This window comes from Natator depressus, chromosome 11 (genome assembly GCF_965152275.1).
Source record: "Natator depressus isolate rNatDep1 chromosome 11, rNatDep2.hap1, whole genome shotgun sequence".
Lineage (NCBI taxonomy): Eukaryota > Metazoa > Chordata > Testudines > Cheloniidae > Natator > Natator depressus.
Genome location: NC_134244.1, coordinates 38,515,790 through 38,541,104, shown reverse-complemented (window position 1 = coordinate 38,541,104; position 25,315 = coordinate 38,515,790). Strand labels below are relative to the sequence as shown.

At 39.9% G+C, this 25,315-nt stretch overlaps 1 protein-coding gene across 1 annotated transcript in view; it reads right to left on the bottom strand.

Moving 5' to 3' along the window:
• PPIG (peptidylprolyl isomerase G) overlaps positions 1–25,315 on the bottom strand; it is a 39,924-nt gene that overhangs the window by 2,018 nt on the left and 12,591 nt on the right. The window contains exons 5-12 of the mRNA XM_074967517.1: positions 24,816–24,860; positions 23,772–23,859; positions 22,421–22,450; positions 22,146–22,285; positions 8,064–8,268; positions 6,003–6,170; positions 3,664–3,748; positions 75–211 (exon numbers count right to left, since the gene is read on the bottom strand). Of these exons, the coding sequence (XP_074823618.1) occupies positions 75–211; positions 3,664–3,748; positions 6,003–6,170; positions 8,064–8,268; positions 22,146–22,285; positions 22,421–22,450; positions 23,772–23,859; positions 24,816–24,860 (898 nt within the window). The remainder of the gene's footprint in view (positions 1–74; positions 212–3,663; positions 3,749–6,002; positions 6,171–8,063; positions 8,269–22,145; positions 22,286–22,420; positions 22,451–23,771; positions 23,860–24,815; positions 24,861–25,315) is intronic.

The window sequence follows — 25,315 nt, the reverse complement described above, 5'->3', positions numbered from 1 at the left end:
ACAACAGATCAAAAAGGCACCACCGTATTCTAGACAGAAATTCCAATGTACATAGGAAAAAAGCAGTGTCTTACTTGTCTCCCTTTATCCATCTTTCTCCACTGGAAACTCTCATTCTTTGAGCTCTTTGCATTTCCTGCCTCCAATGTGGAGGAGTCTCACTGCGTCTGAAGCGATCCCTTGACCTGGATCTGGAAGGCGTCCGATAGCGCTTGAGAAGGGAAAAAGAAAGAATGTTAGATACAACAGAGTTTAACATTCCACAGTAGGCAAGATGTCTCATACATCTGGGGTGAGATTCTGAGTTGCTCCTACCAGAAATGCAGCACAGAACTCAGCCCAGCAGAAAAAGGAGCAAAAGTGGCTTTATGTCATCTTTACATCACTTACGTTCTGGGCTGCTCTGGGGGCCAGACTGGCTGCTAGCATAAATCAATTCTGAAAGCTGGTATAATTTACAACATTTCTCCCACAGTCTGCCAGTGGACTGCTCCACAACTTATAGTAACTGACAATTCACATAGCTGTCTCAGGCTACGAGGACTCCCCTATATCTGACATGCCCCTCCCATCCCCACTACTAGGGTTTAGGGTGGGGGGAATCCACAGAAGATAGTCTGCAGCTGTCTTCCTCAGTTACCCTTGACTGGATCCAGGGCTTTTAGAGCCAGTTTACATTGCTCCGGCCCCTTTACCAGCAAGTAGGGGAGAATCTCACCTCTAGACTGCAGTCAAACTTCATAGTAAAAGCACTGAAAATAAAGGTTAACACCTGTATAACATTATCTGGAAAAAAAAGTTAGTGAAGAAATATAAAAACTTGCAACGCAGTCTCATAAGCTCATTTTTTGTTGCATTTGCTATTGAATTCTGATATGCAAAGTATCTTGGTGCAAATCTACCACCCTTTATAAACTAGAATATTTCCCTCCTGAAAATCAATTTAGCCTGCCAGCACTTTATTAAGCCTCTCACTAACGTAAAAGGTTAAAGAACCATGTCATTTTTAATCCCCATTTTCACTCACTAATTGCTTCCTCAAAAAAATTTTTTTCCCCCCATACGTTTCTCGTGCTTACTCTCTGGGCCAAGCAGCAGCTTTCTTTGCAAGTTTGAGCAAAATGCCATTTTGGAGTTGAGAGTGCAGGGCGTGGAGAGAGTAAGGGAGGGGTTTTGGGGGCATTTTTTATTAAAAATTTTGAATCTGGTTTATTGCATTCAAGTAACTCAAAAGTGGCTTTATTTTCAAATATATATGCAGCATATAGGTGGTTCTGGAAGGAATGCAATCTGAGCCATATTTGGAAACAAACACACAAGCACTTGAAAATTATGTACTGAATGACTAGGGCTCCTAGGCACTATAGAAATACAAAAATAATACACTTACATTTTATATTCAGTTAAAATGGATACCCCAAATGGTTGATCATATATCCACACAGCAATCTCAGAAATTCCAAAAGACCTTAAATGAGTTTTATGTAAGAGCCAGGTATTATTGTTTGAAAAAGAATTGTTGGGCTTGAACCTGAGAATCTTTAAGATATTATATCAAGTTTAAAGAATTTTCTTCATCAGGATGAATGCTGCTCAGCCTTGTCCTGCAATGAAAACTCCCATAACATTTTGCTAAGCATCACCAGAGCAATACTTTACAAAATTTTCACCATTAGCTTTAACATTTAAGGGCTATTGCAAATGTTCATCATTGTAGGCCTGGCTTGACATGAGTAACTGGACATGGGTGAGGCCTCATTTCTTGAAAGACAGAATTAGGGAGGTGGATGGATCAGCAGGCTGGAAACAGAATGTTTGTACTAGCTAAGATAGGTAAATGGGTCAGTAGGCGAAGAGACAGAATGTTTGTACTGGCAAAGATAAGGGGCAACACTCAGGAAACCATTTACAATGGCCAAGATAAGCCTGGAACATAAGATGAGGTAAAGAGTAAGTCATGCATGGGCAGAGCATGCTGTACAGAGATTGGTTCCTACGAAGTGACTAAACCAATCCCAAAACGCATGGATGCAATGTATAGTGAACACAATGTAATGTGTAAATGTATACAAAAGAAGAGGTTTGCTGTGAATTTAGATGTGTGGTATGCCCTGTACCCATCCCCTACACTTGAGCCTGATCAATTCCAGTGTAGTTTGATTGTATGCCAATCAAGAAGAAACCTCAAGGAAGAGTTCAGAGTTGAGCTGAGTTCATGGGACCCAAGTGGATAGGATCTTGGGGGCTACTGAGTGGGTAAGGTCTCAAAAGCCACCCCAATGTACCATTAAGTGGATAAGGTCTCAGGTTCTGGCCTGCTTTTTACCATAATTTCAATTAGGCTTGCTTTCAGCTGAAATGATGATAAAAATGGATTCAGCCATTGATGATGAATCTACATTTGAGCTCCCACAAATCCAGCTGATCTAGGATTAGTATCAGTGGGAATGTTTTTTCTGCATTTCCCCTAGTATAGATGCTGCCTCAGTGTCACAGTATAGAGTACAACAGAAACCGCCAACCTGATTTAACAATCTAACTTGAGTGGACTTTATTAAAATTTAATCATGAGAAAATAATTTACTTGGAATTTTGTTATTTAGGATTATTGTTATTACAGATTCCTATTCTGACTCTCAAACCTCTGGCACCTGACATGTCAGCACTTGATGGAACTAGGTTGTTTTTCTGAGCCATATTTTCTGCTGGTGCCTGTCAGTAACTTTGGTATTTTTTTAATATTAAAAACTGTTCCAGATACATTCTTAGAGTTTTCTGTTCTCTATAAAGTGGAATTTTGTTGTACACGGGATCCTTTGAAGAAAACTGCTTACTGTTTTTCTGAAGATTTATACAGATAAGAAAATTACCACTGACTTTTCCCTCAGAGTTGGGGATTGTTTGGGCTTTGCTACTTTTATATATGTCAAAAGTGGATTTCCAAATGAGCAGAGGAGTGGCATTGCTGGACACTGGAACAATCAAGCAGGAAGGCATGCACTTCCTACCAGTTGGTAGCTCAACAACTCAGAGCTCTGAGCTACACACAATTTCACCTGTCATGCATCCAGGTATGAAATTCAGCATAGGGGACCTATTACAACTAAACACTATTTCTCAAACCAATATTAAAGCAATTTGGAAAATGCTTAACCAATCTCTTCCACCAAACTCCAACACTAAGCATAACAAATTAATGTTACTTTTTCGTGGGACCACTGGCAATAAACTCAGATTTTGCCAGTGGTATTTAAGATTTTACAGTTTATTCAAATTGATTAACAACTCATGCTTTTGAACTTTCAGGTAATTTCAGCAAAACAGATGTAGTTTTCTTTTAAAAACTTCAACATTAAAAACAATTTTCTTTTAAATGTATTTAGTGAGCAATACTGGCTAGTGCACAGACCAGGAGGATTGGAGTCAGAACTGCTGGGTTCTATTCCCAACTCTATTACTGTCTCACTATATGATTAAATCACTTAACCTCAATGCCTTACTTTGCCAATCTGTAAAATGGGCATAATCCCACCCTTCCTCTTTCCCAAGAGGGATGTGAAATTGCTTTGAGATCCTCAGATGATATGTGCTATAAAAGTGCAAATCACCACCACATACCAAGGTTGGGGTTTTTTTTGGTTTTGTTTCTTTGTTTACACTTACCCTTGGTCCTCTTCCTTTTATTTTCCTTCCAGATCTGGTCACTAAAAGCCTTCTCTGGTATGACGACTGGGAATTTGATGGATTACTAAAAAAGAAGAGAACTGATGCTGTCTATTACATTGTTTTAAAAATTGTGGAGGGAGAAAGACAGGAAAAGATCATTGAGACAGACTCCACTACTATTTTGGATTGGTTCTTTTGCAAATTAAAAGAAGTCAGCCCAAATGAAAACAAAGATTAATTATCACTCTCCAGCCAATTCAGATAATAACTAATGGTCATCACTTCGCTACTTTAAATATTATCATCCTATTCATAGTATATAAAAAAAGCATACAAAGTTTAAAAAATCGTTTTAGGGGCAGATGGGAGAATAAGTGTTCCCTTACAGATTTTTGGAAAAAACTTGGCATAGGAACATCTCAATACATGTACATGCCAAAATAAAGTCACTGTGTCATCCTAATATAAGCCTGGCCCTTCCTCATCCCTATCGTTCATCATTCTGCCTAAATTTGTCCTGTCTAAGTTCTTAAGCATAGGGATCTGGTCTCTTTAAATGTTTCTCCGAGGAGTCTAAGCACTCTTTTGGGCGCTGCAAAAATAAATAATAATTTGCAGAGGAATTACAGCTTGTGAAATGTTCCAGGGACAGCCATAAGGAGTGAACAACTCTGTTTAGCCTCAGGATAGGTATTGTACCATCATGGCTTGTGCTGTACGAGATTGACTACACTAACTGACCAGTGTGCTCCAGCCTTGATCTGGAGAGAGAACTTAGAACGCTGAGATTCATCTGCCTGGTCCAATGGAACTCCCTCCCACAAGATAACACTGAGGACAAGAGAACAGTAAGAGAATTTTGACAGGTTTCAGAGTAACAGCCGTGTTAGTCTGTATTCGTAAAAAGAAAAAAGAAAAGGAGTACTTGTGGCACCTTAGAGACTAACCAGTTTATTTGAGCATGAGCTTTCGTGAGCTACAGCTCACTTCATCGGATGCATAGCATATTGTGGAAACTGCAGAAGACATTATATACACACAGAGACCATGAAACAAAACTTCCTCCCACCCCTCTGTCCTGCTTGTAACAGCTTATCTAAAGTGATCATCAAGGAGGGCCATTTCCAGCACAAATCCAGGTTTTCTCACCCTTCCCCCCCCCCTTTTCGTAAAAAGAAAAAAGAAAAGGAGTACTTGTGGCACCTTAGAGACTAACCAGTTTATTTGAGCATGAGCTTTCGTGAGCTACAGCTCACTTCATCGGATGCATAGCATATTGTGGAAACTGCAGAAGACATTATATACACACAGAGACCATGAAACAAAACTTCCTCCCACCCCACTGTCCTGCTCGTAACAGCTTATCTAAAGTAAGAGAATTATACACGTATATCAAGAACAACAGATATACTTTTTATCTTGTGTAGTACAGGGAATATAAATCTCTACACCCTAGGGCATAAGTAAACCACTAACTGCATGTGGTCAGGAATACATTTCCTATATGGACAGTTTATTTCATAACTATCCATTATAATGTTTCTTGTACTTGTCTCAGAAATTTCTGTAGTGGCTATAGTCAGTAATAAGATACTAGAGAAGATTAACTATTGGTCTAATGAGGTATGGCAGAAAGAATCAGTGTCCAATTTAAGGTGGTTCATCAGAAACTGGATTGAGAAATATAATATTTCATATGAGCCACTAAACTGTAATATGGTGCTGAATTTCCACAGGATACTAATGAGTCAAGGCGTGTGAGGTAATATCTTTTACTGGACCAACTTCTGTTGGAGAGAGAAGCAGGGGGCCATACGGAGCTCTCCTTCAGATCTGGGAAAGGTCTCAAGAACTGTGTGTGGCACGAAAGCTTCTCTCTCTCACCAACAGAAGCTGGTCCAATAAAAGATATTACCTCACCCACCTTGTCTCTCTAATTTCCTGGGACCAACATGGCTACAACAATGCTGCATACAACACTTGATACTAAAGCAGTGATCTACACTTGAAGTGAAAAGCTCCATATACTGTTTGTAAGTCCCCAGAGCCAGCCATCTCAAGTGGAAACTGTATTTGTAAGTCAGTGCTTAAATTTTCTCTATTCCTTCTTACATTATTTTCCTTGCAAAATTCCCTTAAAATGTATCATTGTAATATCCACACTATTCACCCTTACAAACAAGCACATTTAATGAAATCTGAAGTGCCACTGCTCATAACGTGCTAGTGGTTAAGCAACACATGGGAAACCTGGACTTGACCTATGAATCTAAAAGTACTGACTTGATCACACCATTGTCAGTGTGCAGTCCCACTCAAAACACATGTAAGCTTACCTCTCTCTTTCCTTCTCCCTACTCTTCCTTTCTTTTTCTTTTTCATCTATTTTAGGAGGACTTTTTCTCATGAGGAACCTGTTTTCTGGTACAGGAGGGATCTCTTCGGGACGGACAGTAGACAATGGCTGTGCTTCAGGGTTTTCATTTTCACTTTCACTGGATGAGCTTTAGTTATACACAAACAAAAAACTATCAATGCTTCAGTTTTAAATATCTGTGTACTTTAGATTCAGGCTTTCCAGGAAAGGCCTCTCAACCTGTCTATACTTAAATACTTCAGAAGCTTTGTCAACTGAAGATACAGATAGAAAAAAAAAGAGAGGAATTATTTATCTTGTCATCAGAGCAATTTAGAAAAGGTCTGAGTTCTGCAGGTTATAGTTAATGGTCTTCTTAGTAGTAATAAAAAAGAAATCTAGCTAAGGCACAAAAATCTGAAAGTTATCAACCCAAGCATTTACAGATATTTGAAAGTATTTATACATATAAAACAAAGGCTAAGGCTTCAAAAACAGCTGCCATTTTGCTCCCATGAGGTCTTCACTCAGAGATGTATATTATGTATGTATTCCTACCTGACATTATAGAAGATTTTTCACCAATTATTTTTTCATACATACAGTGAATTGCTGAATATACTTATATTGCATCTTTAGATTAGAGCTGGTTGTTAATTTTCTGGGAAGCCTGAGCATCCATAGTCTGTAGCTCTGAGCGCAGCCCTGCCATGCCAGGGTTTCTAGGCTGGGAGCATGGAAGCCCCTCTGTGGAGCTGGGAGGATGGAAGGAGTCCAGCTCCCAGCTCCGCAGCCACAAGCATGAAAACTGTGAGAACTTTGGTTCATAGGCCTTCCAGGGTCCCTGCCACAGAGCTGGGAACCTGGAGGTCCTGGGATGGGCTTCCAGGGTCTGTGACTCTAGGGCAGCCACACAAAGCAGACTCCCCTGGGCTGGGAACCCCAGGGCTTCCAGACTCCTGGGCCAGCTGGCTCCATGGGTTGCCTGATTTTGAATGAAATCAAATTTCCAAAAACCAAAACTTCTCACAAATTGGAAGTCCCAAGTTTCAGCCAACTCTATTTTAGAAGAAACAGAGTTTGGAAAATTTATATAAAAAGGGTCATGTTCAGATTGTATGTTTGAATGTAAAACTGTGAGGAATTGTATGATTATTTGTTGGAATCTAAAGGGAGCATGAGAAAGCTGAGTGCGTTTAGACAGTAAAATACATGAAGCTGAAGATGGTCTGGAGAATAGCACTGCTGTAACAGATGATTTCCTTGATTCTTAGCGGTTGCGCTGAAAGAAAACAAGTAGTCAAACAAGTAGAAAAAAAGAAGTCAGATTTTTGCATGGGAATACTGTAGTGAACTGTGGGTAACATTTTCAGAAGCAGCCAAATGACTTAGGAGCCTAAAGTTCCATTGCCTTTTAAGGAGACTTTGGTGTGCTTGGGCAAAATTTTCAAAAGCACCAGACAAGTTTAACTTTGGCACCTGATTTTTGAAGTTATTACAAGTTACACATCAGTAAATTAAGGTGTTAATATGTTTGAGGTTTTAGACCTGTAGGCTCCTCATCACACATTATAAAAGTCTCATTGTGTATAAATTAAATCAACTTAATGAATATAAAAACGAGTCAAGGTATTAACTTTACAATGTGCAACTTTACAAATCAACACATGAAAATCTCAATCCAAACTATACAAGTGGCTCTCGTTACATATACATTATTGCCAGTGTAGTATTAAAGCAGGAAAACCGAAGTCATTTACAAAAAAATAATCAAGGATACTGCAATCCTCCACACACCTAATGGTGCTAGTTCAAACAGGCATGTACCAAAGAATTATATTATATATGTGCAAAAACTGAAATGATTGTATTCACAGAAATGTTTTCCTACATCAACACCAAAGCAAGAAAGTAGCTAGCTGAAAACATTTATTTTTCTACAGCATATGTACTAACGTATATTAAGTTTTACATTTAAATTTTTAAAAAAGCAAATGTGGTCTGGTTCCAAAAGTCTTTTAGAATAGCAATATAATCCTACCTTTTCTTACTTTTCTTTCTCTTTTTCTTTTCCTTCTTATGTTTTCTAGAATTTTTCTTGTGTTTCTTTTTTCTCTTCTTAGGTTTCTCTTCAGAAGCACTTTCAGAATCAGATGATGAATCAGAGGAAGATTTTGAATCACTTGAACTTTCTGAATCGCTGGATGAGGAAGACGACTTGTGTCTTTTCCTCTCTTCTTTCTTGGCTATAAATCAAAGTTACAAAGACATAAATTTAGATGTCAAACAGTTCCATCGAAAGCTCAGAATAGACAATTCTAATATCTCCCGAACTTCCTAAATAATTCTGACACGATACTTTACCTTGTAACTAAACTCATTATGGTAAATACATAATAAAGATTTGGGGAAAATATTTTTGTCATACAAATAAAGGAGAAATTTTAACACACATAATAGTCCATTTATTTTAATTACAAAGGAAAATTTTATTACCAACTGTGAACTCTCAGTAACGCTTAGCACTTTAATTGTACTAAAATATTACTTCTTTTTAGAAGCAATCTTACATTAAAAGTATATCACAGAATGAAAAGTCTGATCAGAAGTTTGTTCTACAGATTCCAGTATTAACAGTATCTCAGACAATATATTCTGTTCAAATCCAATTAAACCAGTTTGAAAGCAGCAGCACACGACCTAGGCTGATCTAATGAGTCACTTAGCAACTAGCTCACCATGAAATACCACAGACTGGGGAAGACCCACAAAAAAGATAATTCTTCTTAAGTGAAACTGAGCTCAGAAAATAGAAGTGACCCTCAAAGCTCATCATTTTTCTACAAAAATATGCCATGAAGTATGATGGTGCGAGCCAACCACTAATTGTCTCAGCTTAGAAGGAAACCTCCACCATGAGTAGGTTTTCCCACAATTATCCACTATAAAGTTCCTTTCACCTTCCTCAGTCCATGAAAGGATACTGGGCTCGATGGATCATTAACCTGATCTTGTATGGCAGTTTCTATGTTTTATCATATCCATGGCCTCTAATGAAAAGGAGTACAGTGCCACTTTTGGAGGCAGATATCAAATCCATTAGGGCCCGGATTGAGAAACTAATTTCTTAACTTTGACAGTATGTGAAGCACGTATCATTAAAAAGGAGCTGATGATGGCAAAAGTAGTAGTGTAAAAGACACAATTTTAAAACAATAACACGTATTTCATCCTTTCATCAATCAGGTAAAATAAAAAATAAAAAGGATGTCTCAACTAGATATATTAACCAATTCAATCCAAGCTATTCTCCAACCAGATTCGCCCACACCCCTCCAAAAGAGTGTCAAAATAGGGGAGCTGTAGGATATTTTCAGACTCTGGAACATCATCATTATAATTGGCTAATGCAATTAGTTTTATTTTCCCCTCTTTCTCTCTGTAAGTTGCAAAGAAAAACATCACTGGGTATAGAACAGTTTTGTATGGTAAAAGGCTGAATCTCAGGCACTAGAGAAGACAAGATATGCCAAACACAATTTTTAAAAAGTGAAAAGAACCCCATTGTGTCTGTAGAAAACCGCATTTCATCAGAAAATTTGTTATGATCTTAAAAACAGACTTCAGAGTCAAAGAAGGATTTTAAATTTGAATATGACTCCCAGCCAGGATCATGTTTGTCTCCTTAAACAGTTATTGGGAGCTCTCTTAGAAGTGATCAGCTTCACTACTGGTTTATGCTGATTTCAGCGGGCATACACCAATGTACAGAAAATGGAATGTCTGCGTTGTACAAATTATAGTGGCAAAAAGCAGCCTCAAACTTCCTTCTAAGGCAGGGGTGTTTGCAAAGGGAGAGGCAGGAGCACAAAAATGTGGGCACAGGAAGTCAGTACAGCTAGAAAGTGGATGCTACTATCTCAAAAGAAGGTCTGGTTGGATGTGCATCAACTCAGTGAATCCCCTTTGAAGCTGCAAATTAAAACATTGCCTCCTCTGGAAGAAACCATGAGAAAGAGCACCAAAAGAAGCCAATGAGGTGAGCTGAGCACAAGGGCTTTGATAGTGCAGAGACGCGTAATCCGTACCTAGCTGTAGTGGAATAAGATGTGGTTATAAAATAAATATTGAGCTAATACTCTGGAGTAGCTGTTCTTCAGAAAAATAGTCACATTTACAATTACCTAAATTCCACAAAATATAGCCTTAATTTTCTTCATTGCATGTTTACAAACCTATGGAGGTTGAAATGACTGGAGCTCCACAGTTCAACAGAAGCGAGCCCCTCAACAGCTCCGAATAACTGAAGGCTGACAACCAGCTTCCTTCCTGTGAAGCTCCTTAATTCTGAAGAAGTGAAGTTGCAGAGAAACTCCACTCCAGCAGAGATCTCTGTTGGCAGCCCTGACAACATGAAGCTGTTGTGTATTCAGAGAACTTAAGAACAATGAGTGGGTTTACTGTGTTCAATTGACAGTAGTAAGGAACCTTTTAACTCAATTCAGGTACTGGAAGTTGTATACTAGTTATTTTGAAAATGAAATGGGAACTCAGTTAATTCCATATTTCCAGTAGAACCACGAGACAGTAGTCAGAAGCAGAGGACTGACCTTTACGTACAAAGCTAGAGGAGGTGAAAAGCTTGTCCTGAACAACTATACCTGGAAATCCCGCTTAGAGGGGTATTAACTGCTAATTCAGAGAGCAGTGTGTTCATTCTGGAAATTATTAGTAACTTTAGGTCCTTCAACCACTCAGCTGTCGTTAATAAAATGTCCGTCTTTTGACAGAGTCAGAAATTGAGTTCCACGATCATAGTCATAGACATAAGTGGCCAGAGTAGGGGTTGTCATGTTCAGCCCTCAAGGTGCGTTTTTTTTTTTTTAACAGAAATTAGAAAGAGGCGATAACCCTATAAAAACGGAAGAAGAAATTAATACCATTCAGATGTTCACATCTGAAGTCTCCTGCCCAGTCATTTATCTATGCTAATTACCTCTTATACCCAATGGAGGGGATATAAGGAGAACAGTTACTTCCCCCTTTCCCATCCATTAAACAGAAGGGCAAGCCAACAGCACACTCGTTTTTGAAAAGGTGTAATTTTGGGGACCTGCAAGACAGCAACACAGAGAGAACAAATCTCTCTGACCTAATTCAGTTTCACATTTTAGGCCTAAAGGTTGTACAATCAGTGGATTATTCAACCAGTAGCTAGGACAGGATAGCCATTTGCTTTCCAGTTTTTATTACACCATCCTGACAGATCATAAGGGTTGGAGGTAGCTGTATCCCAACAATCAACTGCAAAAAGTGTATATAAAATGCTGTATGATGGCCGTCATGGAGGCAAAAGCAACTTACTTCTCCTGTATCGATGCATCACCTGTAATCAGAGGTTAGTATTTCTCACTAAGTTTTTTTAATGTTATCACAGAAAAATCTGTTCTGATCTGGACTGGACTGACCAAATCAGTGGGGATAGATCCACATCTGGAAGGCAAAACATCCATACCATCTCTGGTTGAGTTTCAGCCAACTTCCATCACGTACTCTCGATGTGCTGGGGGAACTTCAGGTTATTGTTTGCAAGTTGGACACGTCCCTCATGGCTAGCAAGATCAAGTAGGGAGACACCGTTTGCTATTGGTAGAGTGTGTTAATTCTTTCTAAGGGAGGGCAAGATGCCAGTGTTTCTCATATGAGCAATAATTAGGCTACTGATAACCATCTCTTCATCTCAACACTCTTACTACCATGCTGTCTCAAATATGCCTTTTCTGGATAAAATTATTGAGAATGCAGTAATGAGGCAGTATGTGAAGTCTTCAGATTTTCTTTGTTCCCTGTCAATCCAGTTTTTGATTGGTTGTATTTGGCTGACTCTTCAATTGCCCTTTAGGGATGGAAGCAACAATTTCAAAAGCTGTCTGGGTGGGCAGGTAAGATCACTGAAGCGGTTCTGCTCTTTCAGAGATGGTGATGTTGACTTGCTGGTCCAATGGCTTTCTAGAGGAATTCTGCAAGTCCAATTGCTTTCTAGAGGAATTTATACTGAGGTGCTACAAGTACACTGGTGACATGCAACTTTATTTTTTTCATTGCATGCAGACTGGGTGCTCTCTTTGCTTTTCCAGTGCCTGGCTGAGACAGTGACTTGGATGACAGCAAGCTGTTGAAGCTGAATCCAGACAGCAATGAGGTGGCTATTCACTGCAGAGAAGCTTCTAGAGCAGCTGATGGGCATGGTATTTTGCCCCTGAATTTTGCTCATCCTAAACAAGGGGGTTTGCAATTTATGGGTACTTTTTTGAGCCCCAGATGGTACAATGGCCAGAAGTGTCTTTTCCCAACCGCACCTGTAACAACTGTAATCACTTTTCAGATTTACACAACTTCACAATTATTCATACCTTTGTGACTTACAGAATGGATGAGCATAACGTTCTCGATAGTCTCACTTGGAAGTTTCAGCTGGTATAGATTGCAAAGGCCTGATTGCCTACTGCAGTTGGCCACAGACACTACATCAGTGCTCCACAGACTGTTAGCCTCCCGTTCACTTCTGGGCCCAATTGAAAGCAAAGAATTCTCTATAAGAAGGCATATATGGTTTCGCTCTTAACCACCTGAGACCATTTCTTTAGTTATGCACCACCATGACAATTGAAGTCAGCTGACAAGCTTGTTAAGCATCCCTAATACTACTGGCAGAATGTTTTCAGTGGAGAGGCCTCTACTGTATCATCTGCTTTCCTTGTTGGTCCAATACAGAAGAACAAGGTATAAAGTCTATTTTCTCAAGCTTTTGCCTAAGAGGCTTATTTATATGGTTTGTATAGAATGTTGACTTACTAAATTATTTGTTGTACAAATTCAAACAATACAAAATTTGTGTATCTGTCTACTGAATATGATGGGTGCATTTTTAAAATTGAAAAATTAATAGTTTCCAAAGGTATTCTGTGAAAAGGAGTCTGGTATGAAATGTCCACTCTTTCTTTGCTGTACACAAACAGAGGCATCACCACATACTCTGCTGAACAGCCAATAGATAACAGTCCATTCCGTTAGCTCTGAACTAACTCATGAGAAAGACCTACGGTACTCTACTTTCATACTCTTCCCAAACATCGAAGAACGTTACTTTCTCTCCACTCAGGACAGCATCCTCCTAGAAAACACCACTGCATTTCTTCCTATCTAAACTTAACTGAAACAAGATGGCTCCAAGCCCCAATTAAGAAATGTCTCTGTACACAGTGAAAGAAAGGGTGAAGTCAAGTACTGCAGTTCCCCTTTCCTGTGATAATATCGTCTAGAGCTTGTCAAAACCAATTTGGGATGCAGTTTTATTTCCATCTCTGTGGCAAGTTTAGATCTATTCTAAAGTTGCTACTTCAAACTGACTACTAACTAAGTGGGAACTGAAGGTAAGGAACTCTCAAGGGTAGACTGTCTACCTGAACAGAGCAGAATGTAGAATGCAAGCAACTGCTGCAAGCTTTCTTCACTGGCTGACATATTTGTGGAAGAGGACAAACATGGAACGCTGTGAAATTGCTGTGCAAAGCAAACACAAAGAATGGCATGGATTTTCTGCAAACACATAATCGTTTATGTCCCCAGGCAAATATGCCTTCTTGAATACCAGGACAAGCTTGCCCCCAGTCAATTACAGGCCACAGCAGAGAACTCACTGTCAGGGTTTACTATAAAAGAAAGAGGACTTTGGCTGACAGCCAGATATTATTTCTCTCCATTCATTTTCTTATAAAATTTCAGCCTATAAATATGTCTAAAACAGGCCCCTTCCTCCCCAGCCCATCCACCATATTGTCCAGAACTTGTCAGACTTCATAAATCATAGCTAAATGGCATAGTTGTCCCCTCTCCACACTTCAAACCTCTAATGAAATGTAGCCACTCTTATGACACCACAGAGAATTGGGCTTGAATTGGAAATAGCATGTGGCCCAACAGACTTAACTCAGATTCATAAAAGGCCAGAAAAGACCACTAGATCATAGAGTCTGACCTCCTGTATACCATAGGCCATTACATTTCCTGTATTGAGCCCAATGACTTGTGTTTGACTAAAGCGTTATTTTCCAGAAAAGCTTCCAAGTCTTGAGTTCAAGACATCAAGAGGTGAAGAATTCACCACTTCCCTTAGTAGTTGTTCAAAAGGTTAATCACCTTCACTGTGATTCATGCCCAACTTCCAATTTTAATTTGTCTGAATCAACTTTCAGTCACTGGTTCTTGTTATGCCTTTCTCCACTAGATTAAAGAGCCCACTAGTACCAGTATTTTCTTTCCATTAAGGTACTTATACACTAATCAAGTAACCTTCAAAGCATCTTTTTTGGTAAGCTAAACAGATTGTGCTCTCTGTGCTTGTCTGTGACTGCAAGGCATTTTCTCTAGCCCTTGAATCATTTCTGTATTGCACCTTCTCCACATTTTTAAAAAGGATACCAGAACTGGACATAGCATTCTAGTGTCTCTCGCCAATGCTGTATACAGAGGTAAAATCCTCATCCTACTTACTGCTCCCCTGTTCATATATCTTAAGAATCACAATAGTCCTTTTTTCCACAGCATCACACTGGGAACTCATGTTCAGTCACTTCATAGAATCATAGAATCATAGAATATCAGGGTTGGAAGGGACCCCAGAAGGTCATCTAGTCCAACCCCCTGCTCGAAGCAGGACCAATTCCCAGTTAAATCATCCCAGCCAGGGCTTTGTCAAGCCTGACCTTAAAAACCTCTAAGGAAGGAGATTCTACCACCTCCCTAGGTAACGCATTCCAGTGTTTCACCACCCTCTTAGTGAAAAAGTTTTTCCTAATATCCAATCTAAACCTCCCCCATTGCAACTTGAGACCATTACTCCTCGTTCTGTCATCTGCTACCATTGAGAACAGTCTAGAGCCATCCTCTTTGGAACCCCCTTTCAGGTAGTTGAAAGCAGCTATCAAATCCCCCCTCATTCTTCTCTTTTGCAGACTAAACAATCCCAGCTCCCTCAGCCTCTCTTCATAAGTCATGTGCTCTAGACCCCTAATCATTTTTGTTGCCCTTCGCTGGACTCTCTCCAATTTATCCACATCCTTCTTGTAGTGTGGGGCCCAAAACTGGACACAGTACTCCAGATGAGGCCTCACCAGTGTCGAATAGAGGGGAACGATCACATCCCTCGATCTGCTCGCTATGCCCCTACTTATACATCCCAAAATGCCATTGGCCTTCTTGGCAACAAGGGCACACTGTTGACTCATATCCAGCTTCTCGTCCACTGTCACCCCTAGGTCCTTTTCCGCAGAACTGCTGCCTAGCCATTCGGTCCCTAGTCTGTAGCGGTGCATTGGATTCTTCCATCCTAAGTGCAGGACCCTGCACTTATCCTTATTGAACCTCATCAGATTTCTTTTGGCCCAATCCTCCAATTTGTCTAGGTCCTTTTGTATCCTATCCCTCCCCTCCAGCGTATCTACCACTCCTCCCAGTTTAGTATCATCTGCAAATTTGCTGAGAGTGCAATCCACACCATCCTCCAGATCATTTATGAAGATATTGAACAAAACCGGCCCCAGGACCGACCCCTGGGGCACTCCACTTGACACCGGCTGCCAACTAGACATGGAGCCATTTATCACTACCCGTTGAGCCCGACAATCTAGCCAGCTTTCTACCCACCTTATAGTGCATTCATCTAGCCCATACTTCCTTAATTTGCTGACAAGAATACTGTGGGAGACCGTGTCAAAAGCTTTGCTAAAGTCAAGAAACAATACATCCACTGCTTTCCCTTCATCCACAGAACCAGTAATCTCATCATAAAAGGCGATTAGATTAGTCAGGCATGACCTTCCCTTGGTGAATCCATGCTGACTGTTCCTGATCACTTTCCTCTCATGTAAGTGCTTCAGGATTGATTCTTTGAGGACCTGCTCCATGATTTTTCCAGGGACTGAGGTGAGGCTGACTGGCCTGTAGTTCCCAGGATCCTCCTTCTTCCCTTTTTTAAACATTGGCACTACATTAGCCTTTTTCCAGTCATCTGGGACTTCCCCCGTTCGCCACGAGTTTTCAAAGATAATGGCCAAGGGCTCTGCAATCACAGCCGCCAATTCCTTCAGCACTCTCGGATGTAACTCGTCCGGCCCCATGGACTTGTGCACGTCCAGCTTTTCTAAATAGTCCCTAACCACCTCTATCTCCACAGAGGGCTGGCCATCTCTTCCCCATTCTGTGATGCCCAGCGCAGCAGTCTGGGAGCTGACCTTGTTAGTGAAAACAGAGGCAAAAAAAGCATTGAGTACATTAGCTTTTTCCACATCCTCTGTCACTAGGTTGCCTCCCTCATTCAGTAAGGGGCCCACACTTTCCTTGGCTTTCTTCTTGTTGCCAACATACCTGAAGAAACCCTTCTTGTTACTCTTGACATCTCTTGCTAGCTGCAGCTCCAGGTGCGATTTGGCCCTCCTTATATCTTTCCTACATGCCCGAGCAATATTTTTATACTCTTCCCTGGTCATATGTCCAACCTTCCACTTCTTGTAAGCTTCTTTTTTATGTTTAAGATCCGCTAGGATTTCACCATTAAGCCAAGCTGGTCGCTTGCCATGTTTACTATTCTTTCGACTCATCGGGATGGTTTGTCCCTGTAACCTCAACAGGGATTCCTTGAAATACAGCCAGCTCTCCTGGACTCCCTTCCCCTTCATGATAGTCCCCCAGGGGATCCTACCCATCCGTTCCCTGAGGGAGTCGAAGTCTGCTTTCCTTGTACACTTGTACACTATGATCCCTAAACCCGCTCCAGAGTCACTGCTTTCCAGGATACAGTCCCCCAGGTTCTGTAGGTTCCTTATTCCTTACTGTGTAACTTTGCATTTTGCTATATTAAAGTTCATTTTGTTTGAATGGGCCCAGTTCACCACATGATCCAAATCGCTCTGTATGACTTTATTAACCATTCCACCAATCTTTGTGTCATCTGCAAAACTTATATTTTTATATTTACTTTCAGATCATTGATGAAAATACTGGACATCAAGCTTAGTACTGATCCCTACAAAACTCCATTAGAAACACCCCTATTTAATGATTATTTCTTACTGACAACTACTTTGAGATATTTCAGTTAGCCACTTATTCATCCATTTAATGTGCACCCTATTGATATCATATAATGATAATTTTTTAATTCAGAATATCATGTGGTACTAAATCAAATACCTTACAAAAGTCTACATATATTACATCTACAGTTACCTTTATCAACCAAACTTGTAATGTAAAATAATTAAAGCAGATTTGTTTGATAAGACCTAGTTTCCACAAAACCATACTCACTGGCATTAATTATATTCCTATTCATTAACAGTTGAATCTTATACCAGCTTTTCTTCTATTTTGCCTGAGACTGATGTTAGACTAATTTACCTATAGTTACCCATATCATACCACTTGCTCTTTTTGAATTCTGGCACATTAGCACTCTTCCAGACTTCTGGAATTTCCCTGGTATTCTAAGATTTATTAACAATTTATATCAGTGGGCCAAAGATCTCCTCAGACAACACTTGCAGTTGGCTGAAAGTTATCCAGGCCTCCTGATTTAAAAACAGTATCCTTAGCAGAGGATGACATCCTGCTCAGTTACTAATGAACTAGAAAGTACTTCATCATCCCCTTGTGATACAAGTACATCCTGTGTCTTTCCAAATACAGAAAAGGAATATTTACTGAACACTTCTGCCCCTTTTGCACCATTATTAACAATGTTACTATCTCCATGTAGTAATGGGCCTATACCATTATTAGAATTTCTTTTGTTCCTAATATATTTTTAAAACTCCTTATTGTCTTAGTCCTACCAGCCATAATTTTTGCCCTTTTGTCTTGTTTCCTTTATCAATTTATATTGATTACTATTTATTTCCCTTTTCTTCCATGTTACATATTTCTTTATTACTAATTTCTCTGAGGTGTCAAAGGGGAGAAAAAAATGGTAATATCATTCCCCTCACCTTAGTGAGAAACCTATCGGACTCCAAGTGAAAGATTCTGTTTTGGCCTTCTGTCACTTATTCGTGCTCTTTGTTCTCTGCAACCCTCAGAGACAGCCTTCCAACTATGCCCAAAGTCCAATTAAATTAGCCCAAAAATCAGGTAACCAAGCAATCCTTAATTCCCTGTCACCCATACCCCACATTTATCACTTCTCTGCAGAAGCACAATTCCCCTCCTCCACACAGTGCTTCATTCACTGATGATAGTACCCGAGAATACAATCCCCTTATTACTCAGTTGAAAGTATCTGAGAACCCAATTTCTACCCCCCCACACACAAAAATTTATTTTTATCCAATTTTACGCCCTCCAACTGCAACTCTAGCCATTCCCTCTGACCTCATTGAAGCTCCCCACTAAACCCAAGATCTGTCAGTTTTATTGCTAGTCCTTATAGATACAGCCTTGTAATCCATTCACCCTCTTCCTTTCCTGGATATTGCCACCTCACCAAGTCCTAAGCCAAAAGTGTTTTAGTTCAGCCTCCCTTGCTATGAGATGATGATTAAACTGCAAAGGTATTTTCAGTCACTCTCTCCAGGAACCCACCCACCCTTCGTCTTTATGCCAGTTCCCCTGAAGCAGTCTGCTCCAGTAACTGCCACACTCACATAGCACATGCTCCCTCTTGCTTCCTGCAGTAAAACACTGCATAGCTCCACTGTTTGATGCCTCTCTGCTGCTGCTTGTCCTCCACGAACACCAGTAGTACTCTGTTCCGCTCACCTCCCAGGTATTGGTCCTCACATCTGGATTCCCTGGCCTCTTCCTGACCATGGCTCCAAGGGTGTCTCCTGCCCCATCACTCAGCTTTGGACCTGCAGCTGAGCCAATATCCTTTTGCTGATGTGACGACAGACTGTTCCTCCCATCTCCAGGTACTCAAGTCATCACAGCTCACCAGTGGATCCTGGTCGTGCCCTCAGCGAACCAATTTAGCCATACAGTCATCTCCCGCAACGGGGATAGATTTCCTCTTGCAGTAGCCTGCACAGGGCCTTTCTCTGCTAACAGCAGAGTCCTCCACTCACCACGAACTCCGTCACAGTCTGCCAGGTAGCACCTTCATCAGGCTGGTTCGGCATTAGTGCCCCTTCCTGGGGGCCCAACTCCTCCCCGCACTCAGCTTTGCCCTCCACCTGCCCGCTCCTGGCGCCTCTAAGGCCTCTTGTTCTCCATGTTCTCCTGCTGCCCACCAGTATCTAGTACTCCCAGGTGCCTCATGGTCTGTTGAGTGGCTCAACCCACGGCCCTGGCAGCAATCTCCCTCTGCGGCACATCAGAGCAGCTACAGGAAGCAGGATCTCCAGACTCCTAGCTGAACCCAGGCGAAGAGGCACAAGAAGAGGGCCCAGGACTCAGACATACAGGTGGGATCAGACAGTCAGATCTCTCCAGAAGTCTGTTTTCTTTCAGGAAAAGTTAAAGGAAAAAGATTTTATATTTATTTCTTTTATTCTTTTGCTCGGTGCCACTTTAAAGCCCTCAAGCAGGGCCTTAAGGCACCAGACAGTTCAGCTCCAACTAAAACCTCTGTTAACCATTCAGTTTCCAACTTTTTAGAATAATCCTATGAAGGGAATAGGGTGGACTAGGATATATGTATCATGAAAGGGATTGTCTTACTCACAAGCTCTACCCATTATATATATTAATCTATATCTACTAGCCCTTCCCATCCACTGTTAGAATATTACGTCTGTCACAAGACAAGTGCTATCCAGGGAAATTGCTGGAAAATAAAATTTGACATCCTAATATCCAGGACATCTTATGAACCAGCTGAAAAAGTTGTCTGACTTCTAGACACCTCTAGCCATGAAGCAGTCTATCACTGAATTTTGGGAATGAAGGAGATCACTTCATAACCCAAAGCCATTCTTCTGCCAATCATGTCAGAAGATGGAAGAAAAGCATGAAAGAGGAGGGAAATAAATCAAGACGTTCAAGTATGAATGTTTGTCTGCTTCCCTTAGGCCAAAGAAACAGGGTAATCCTTGTCTTGTGCTTCAACATCCTTGTTGCAACCCTTCCGAGTAGGCATAATCTGGAAGGTGCTAAGAATGAGAAAGCAAGAGGGTCCCTATTAAAATTCCTATCAAACAGGCATCCTGAGGCTCCTATACTGGGGTTCTCCATCACAGTGACAGCAGTCTTCGTACAGTAACTCCTCACTTAAAGTCGTCCCAGTTAATGTTGTTTCGTTGTTACGTTGCTGATCAATAGGGAACATGCTCGTTTAAAGTTGTGCAGTGCTCCCTTCTAACATCTTTGGCAGCCGCCTGCTTTGTCCACTCCTTGCAGGAACAGCAGCCCATTGCAGCTAGCTGGTGGGTGGTTGGAACCAGGGTGGACCGGCAGCCTCCCAACCAGCTTCCCGACTCCCCTAAATTCCCTGTGCAGCATCAGCAGGCTATCAACTGCCAGCAGTTCAGCTGTCCCTCTCCCACTGCCATGTGCTGCTCCTGCCCTCTGCCTTGGAGCTGCTCCCCAAGCCTCCTGCTTGCTGTGGGGGGGGAGGGGAAGAAGAGGGGGGGCTAATGTCAGGGTGTCCCCCTCCCCTCTACCCCTGCACCCCGCTTACTCCATCTTCCATACAGCAGGGGGGACACAGGGACGGAAGGAGCGGTCTGTGGTCTGGTCTCAGCTTGCTGATCTAATTAACAAGGCAGCGCACTTCTGACCCCACTCTTCATACTTAAAGGGGAAATGTGCATTTCTGTCTCTCTAACACACACAGGGTGTGTGTCTCTCTCTCTGTCTGCCCTCCCTCCTTTCCTGTTGCTTTGTAGAGTGAGAGAGTTAACCTTTGAGGGCTCAGCCAATTGCTAAGTTCATCATTTAGCAGTAAGGCATTCCCTGGGAAATATCCCACCCTCTGACTCCTCCACCTCAACCAAGCTTCACAATCATCATCACTGTGTACCAGTATTAAATTGTTTGTTTAAAACTTATACTATGTGTGTGTGTGTGTATATATATATATATATATATATATATATATATATATATATATATACACACACTATATAATACAGTCTTTTGTCTGGTGAAAATAATTTTCCTGGAAACCCCCTCACTTACATTAAGTCTTATGGGGAAATTGGATTAGCTTAACATCGTTTCACTTAAAGTGGCATTTTTCAGGAACATAACTACAATGTTAAGTGAGGAGTTCCTGTACTGAATTATTTTGTCAGAAAAGCAGGGGCTAACTTCCAATACCATGTTCAGCTCTGGAAGAGTACAGTAGAGCAGACATCCTTTCCAGAGAAAGAGCAAGATTCTGTTATATCCCTGTTTATAGTTCGAAGTACCTTACAAAGCATACTTACAGCAGGGCAAATTACAGGTCTTCCTAACCTAGCTACTCACCTGAAGCACTGTAGATGAGGACTATACCCAGAACCACAAGCTCAACAGAAGCAGTAGGTGTTAAGAAAAGTCAGACTGACATCAGTATATTTATATGCCAGATGACACTTTATGGGAGCAGTACCTATCAGAAAAGTACCAGAAGCAGGTTGGGCTAGCATAGAAAGGCCAAACCTTGAGAACTATTGAGAAAAGCATGAATTCATTCCCCAATGGGCAGGGGCAGGGGAGCTGCTGTTCTTCCTTGTTCCTAGAAGGAGAAACAAAAGATAAGAGGCTGGAGTGCCAAAATGTGCACTCCAGCTGCCAGGACAAAGGAAGAAAGACTGAAGAGGAACATCTGGGACCAACTCGTATAGGCTGTTCGAGATTGATATTTATTTTGTCTATAGGTTGCTTGTTCATATGACTATGTGGGAAATGCTTTTTTTTACATTGGGATAAAATACATAACAAAATCATATGTCTAACAAAATGACATTTCTTTAATAATGTCTGTCACTAGCTTTTCAGTTAGTGGAAGGTACACAGTTCACTACAGGCAATTACTAATGTCTTTATGAACTCTCCATCCATTACAAACATGTTTCTATTTACTATTATAAGAACCAAGGAAAAAAGCTACACTTACATGTGTTAGAAATAGGTAGTTCAAACTTACCTTTGGATTTTGGAATCAACTCTCCACAACTCAGTATTCGTACTTCAGCATACGGTTTACTAGATGCATCTGTTTTCTGGTTTTCTATCTCTCTCACAACTTCCTGTCCTGTGATGACTTGTCCAAAAACAACATGAAGTCTGAAGTTAAAAAAAAAAAAAAAAAGATAAAATGCAGGTTTCCTACTGCAATAAAAGATTAAAAATATTTAGCATCTCAAATTTTCAAAGCAGTGGCCACTTCACAAACACAAATAAAGGAGATAAGATATTTACCCATCTAAGTGAGGTGTAGGCTTGGTTGTTCTTTTGATATCATCAAAAGGAATAATTAAAACAAAGAGAAAAATAAAGTTAGCACCCTTTACAAGGGAAACAAAACTGCATTCGAAACAAAAGAGCATGTATTAAGTTAAAAGTTATTTTGAATGAACTAATAAATTAAGGATTGTTTTGTTCAATTTTATAACAGTCATGTAGTTATAGTTTAAGTATCACTGAATGAAACATTACATAAGGTTCCTACTAAAATCCTTACTTTGATAAAAAAAATTAAGTAAATGAAGATATTCTAGCATTAATCCAATTTTTAGATAGTATCTTGTATACATACATTACAAAATTCTATTACCGATTCAATCATACGAACAATTGAGGGCAGATTTAAAAAGAAAATGAATCTGATTCTCAGAAGAGACTGCAAGTAGTCTTATAGTCATTAGAGAAGGAAGCAGTGGGAAGTCAGAAAAGAAAAAAAACAGCTGGGCACCGGCTTCATGACATTTGATGTAGCTCTAGAATGGACTTAAAGAGTCTTCAAGGAGAGCTTTATACCTACAGACAATGCATGTGATTCACGCAAGCTCCTATAGCCCACAGGTCAGGGCTGGACATTCCACGTCATGCAAGTATCAATCATGAGAGAAATCATAAGCTGGGCTGAAAGAGGCTAAAGATCTGTCAGCAAGCCAAAAATAATTGTCTACTTTTAGATGATGCATGCGACTCATCACATTAATTAAAGGAAAGATCTTTATCAATTATAGGTAACGGGATCAAATTTCAAGAGAGAATTTTTTCTGGAGATAAGCCTGATTCAAGGGAATCTCTCTGTTGTAGATATGTTGTGATAAATTCAGCCTTAGATTTATTATATGTGGTGATAAATTTAGCTTTGTGGTTATTTTTTCCTTGAAAATGAGATTGCTCTTAGAATGATTTCCAAAAACCAGAACTTCACACACACACACACCCTAACCATGATCCCCAGAGCTCTTCCCATCCAAGACTCTAAGCTGACAAGACACGTTACACAAAATTGAGTAAAGTTTGCTGAGAACATCAATTAGCTTTGCATTACTCGCCGAAGTTAGAAGCAGGTAATGAAATGTTTTTCTATGTATACGAGAAGCACTCATCTAAAACAATAAGGTGTGCTAAAAATGATCAGTTTATCTCCAAGATAGGCATTTTTAGGAGGTAGCTATTTTACATAGAGCTTCAAATCTGGAAAACCAGTTCTCATTTGATAAATGGAAAAAGGTTTAGTTTTTTTTAAAACAATTAAATTATTACTACAACCGTAACGTTGTAAGCAACATGCATATCAGAATAATACAATACTTACATAAAGAACTGTGAACCGTTTGTATCTTTCCCTCTGTTGGCCATTGACAGAAGAAATTCTTTGTTGTGCTTTACAGCAAAGCTTTCATCTAGAGAAAGTGTTTTTGATTGCTTTAAAATACCAAATATTTACTTTGTTCTATTAGTTAAATGGCATTTAGCTATTTTTCCCCTCAGCCAACCCAGATAAATTTATCACTGCAGTAAAGAGCATTAAAAAAATTAGTTTCAAAATAAAGTATATTATGTCATGTCCTTGGAATATATTATGCTTCACATTCTAATGCCTGGAATTTAAAGAGGAGAAAAGTAAATGTACTTTCTTATTTTCACCTGCCTATTAATTGTAGTTATGGTATGAAGAGAGATTGTAAAAATGGAACTCTTACTCAACAGATGTACTTCCTGCATATACTCATGCAACATCTGAGTATAGTAAGAGCAGGTCTTTGCTATTTTTTACTCTTGTTGGCACATGCAGATCCACACATCTTTGGAAGACCAAAATGTTGTTTTTTCTAGCTCATGCATCATCAATATAATTTTTAACTATGTTTTGATGAAGAATTTTTATTAACGGTGGTGATCCAGTTTGGTGTCAAGCCAAGTAAGCAGCTTTACTTTCAGATACCAGGATGAGTTTACAAAGAGCTTGCTGTTAGAAAAATAAGTTTACTTAAGATGATCAAGTTGGATACGGAAGTCACAAAATTAATCAGGTTTAGAATAGATATGTACAAACGTAAGTCTGATAAAGTTGACAAATTTGAATCAGAACAGCTTGATCCTCATTTACACACAAACATTTTCTGAACAAAATAGTGAAGTAAACAAAATACACCTTTATGGCCCTCATACTGCCATCAGATCAGATAGCAAAGACTTCTGCGCCCATGCAGAACCCAAATAAACCCAATGGGACTCAGATTTGATATGCACAGACCACAGATGATTGTAGGAGCAGGACCATGGATTACAAGTTTAATATTTATAAGACAGAACATTTGAAAAAGGTTTAGCTTGGCTTGATAAAAAAAAACTTTACCTTCAAAAAAACCACCATAAATGGATTCTCCTCCTCTCCCATTTCCTTGAAAGAAAATACATTGTATTACAAATAAATGTAGTGAAAGTATAAATCATTTAAAGTTCAAGATGTGCCTAATGAATCCTAAAGAAAGTATCATAATATAAAAGATATTTCAATTATTGCATCCAAGTCAAAATATCTTCAAGAACAGTCAAATAGGAAGCTACATCTTGACAGTCTGCTTAAGTAGAATGGGACTGAGAAAATGCAGGCTATTGCTTTTCCATTTATTCTGCATTGTCTCACACATTTCTAGATCAAGCTAGGACTACTACTGGGAAATACAATGTTTTACACTGCATTACACTAAATTTTTTCACTGGGAGGCCACACCAAGCTATAAAGAGAATGGAACTGAAAGTTATTTATAAATATGTTCTTATTTGAAGGCCCTATTCAGCACACCTTACTCGAAGAACACACACCTTAAAGTCAACAGACATTTCATCTGAATG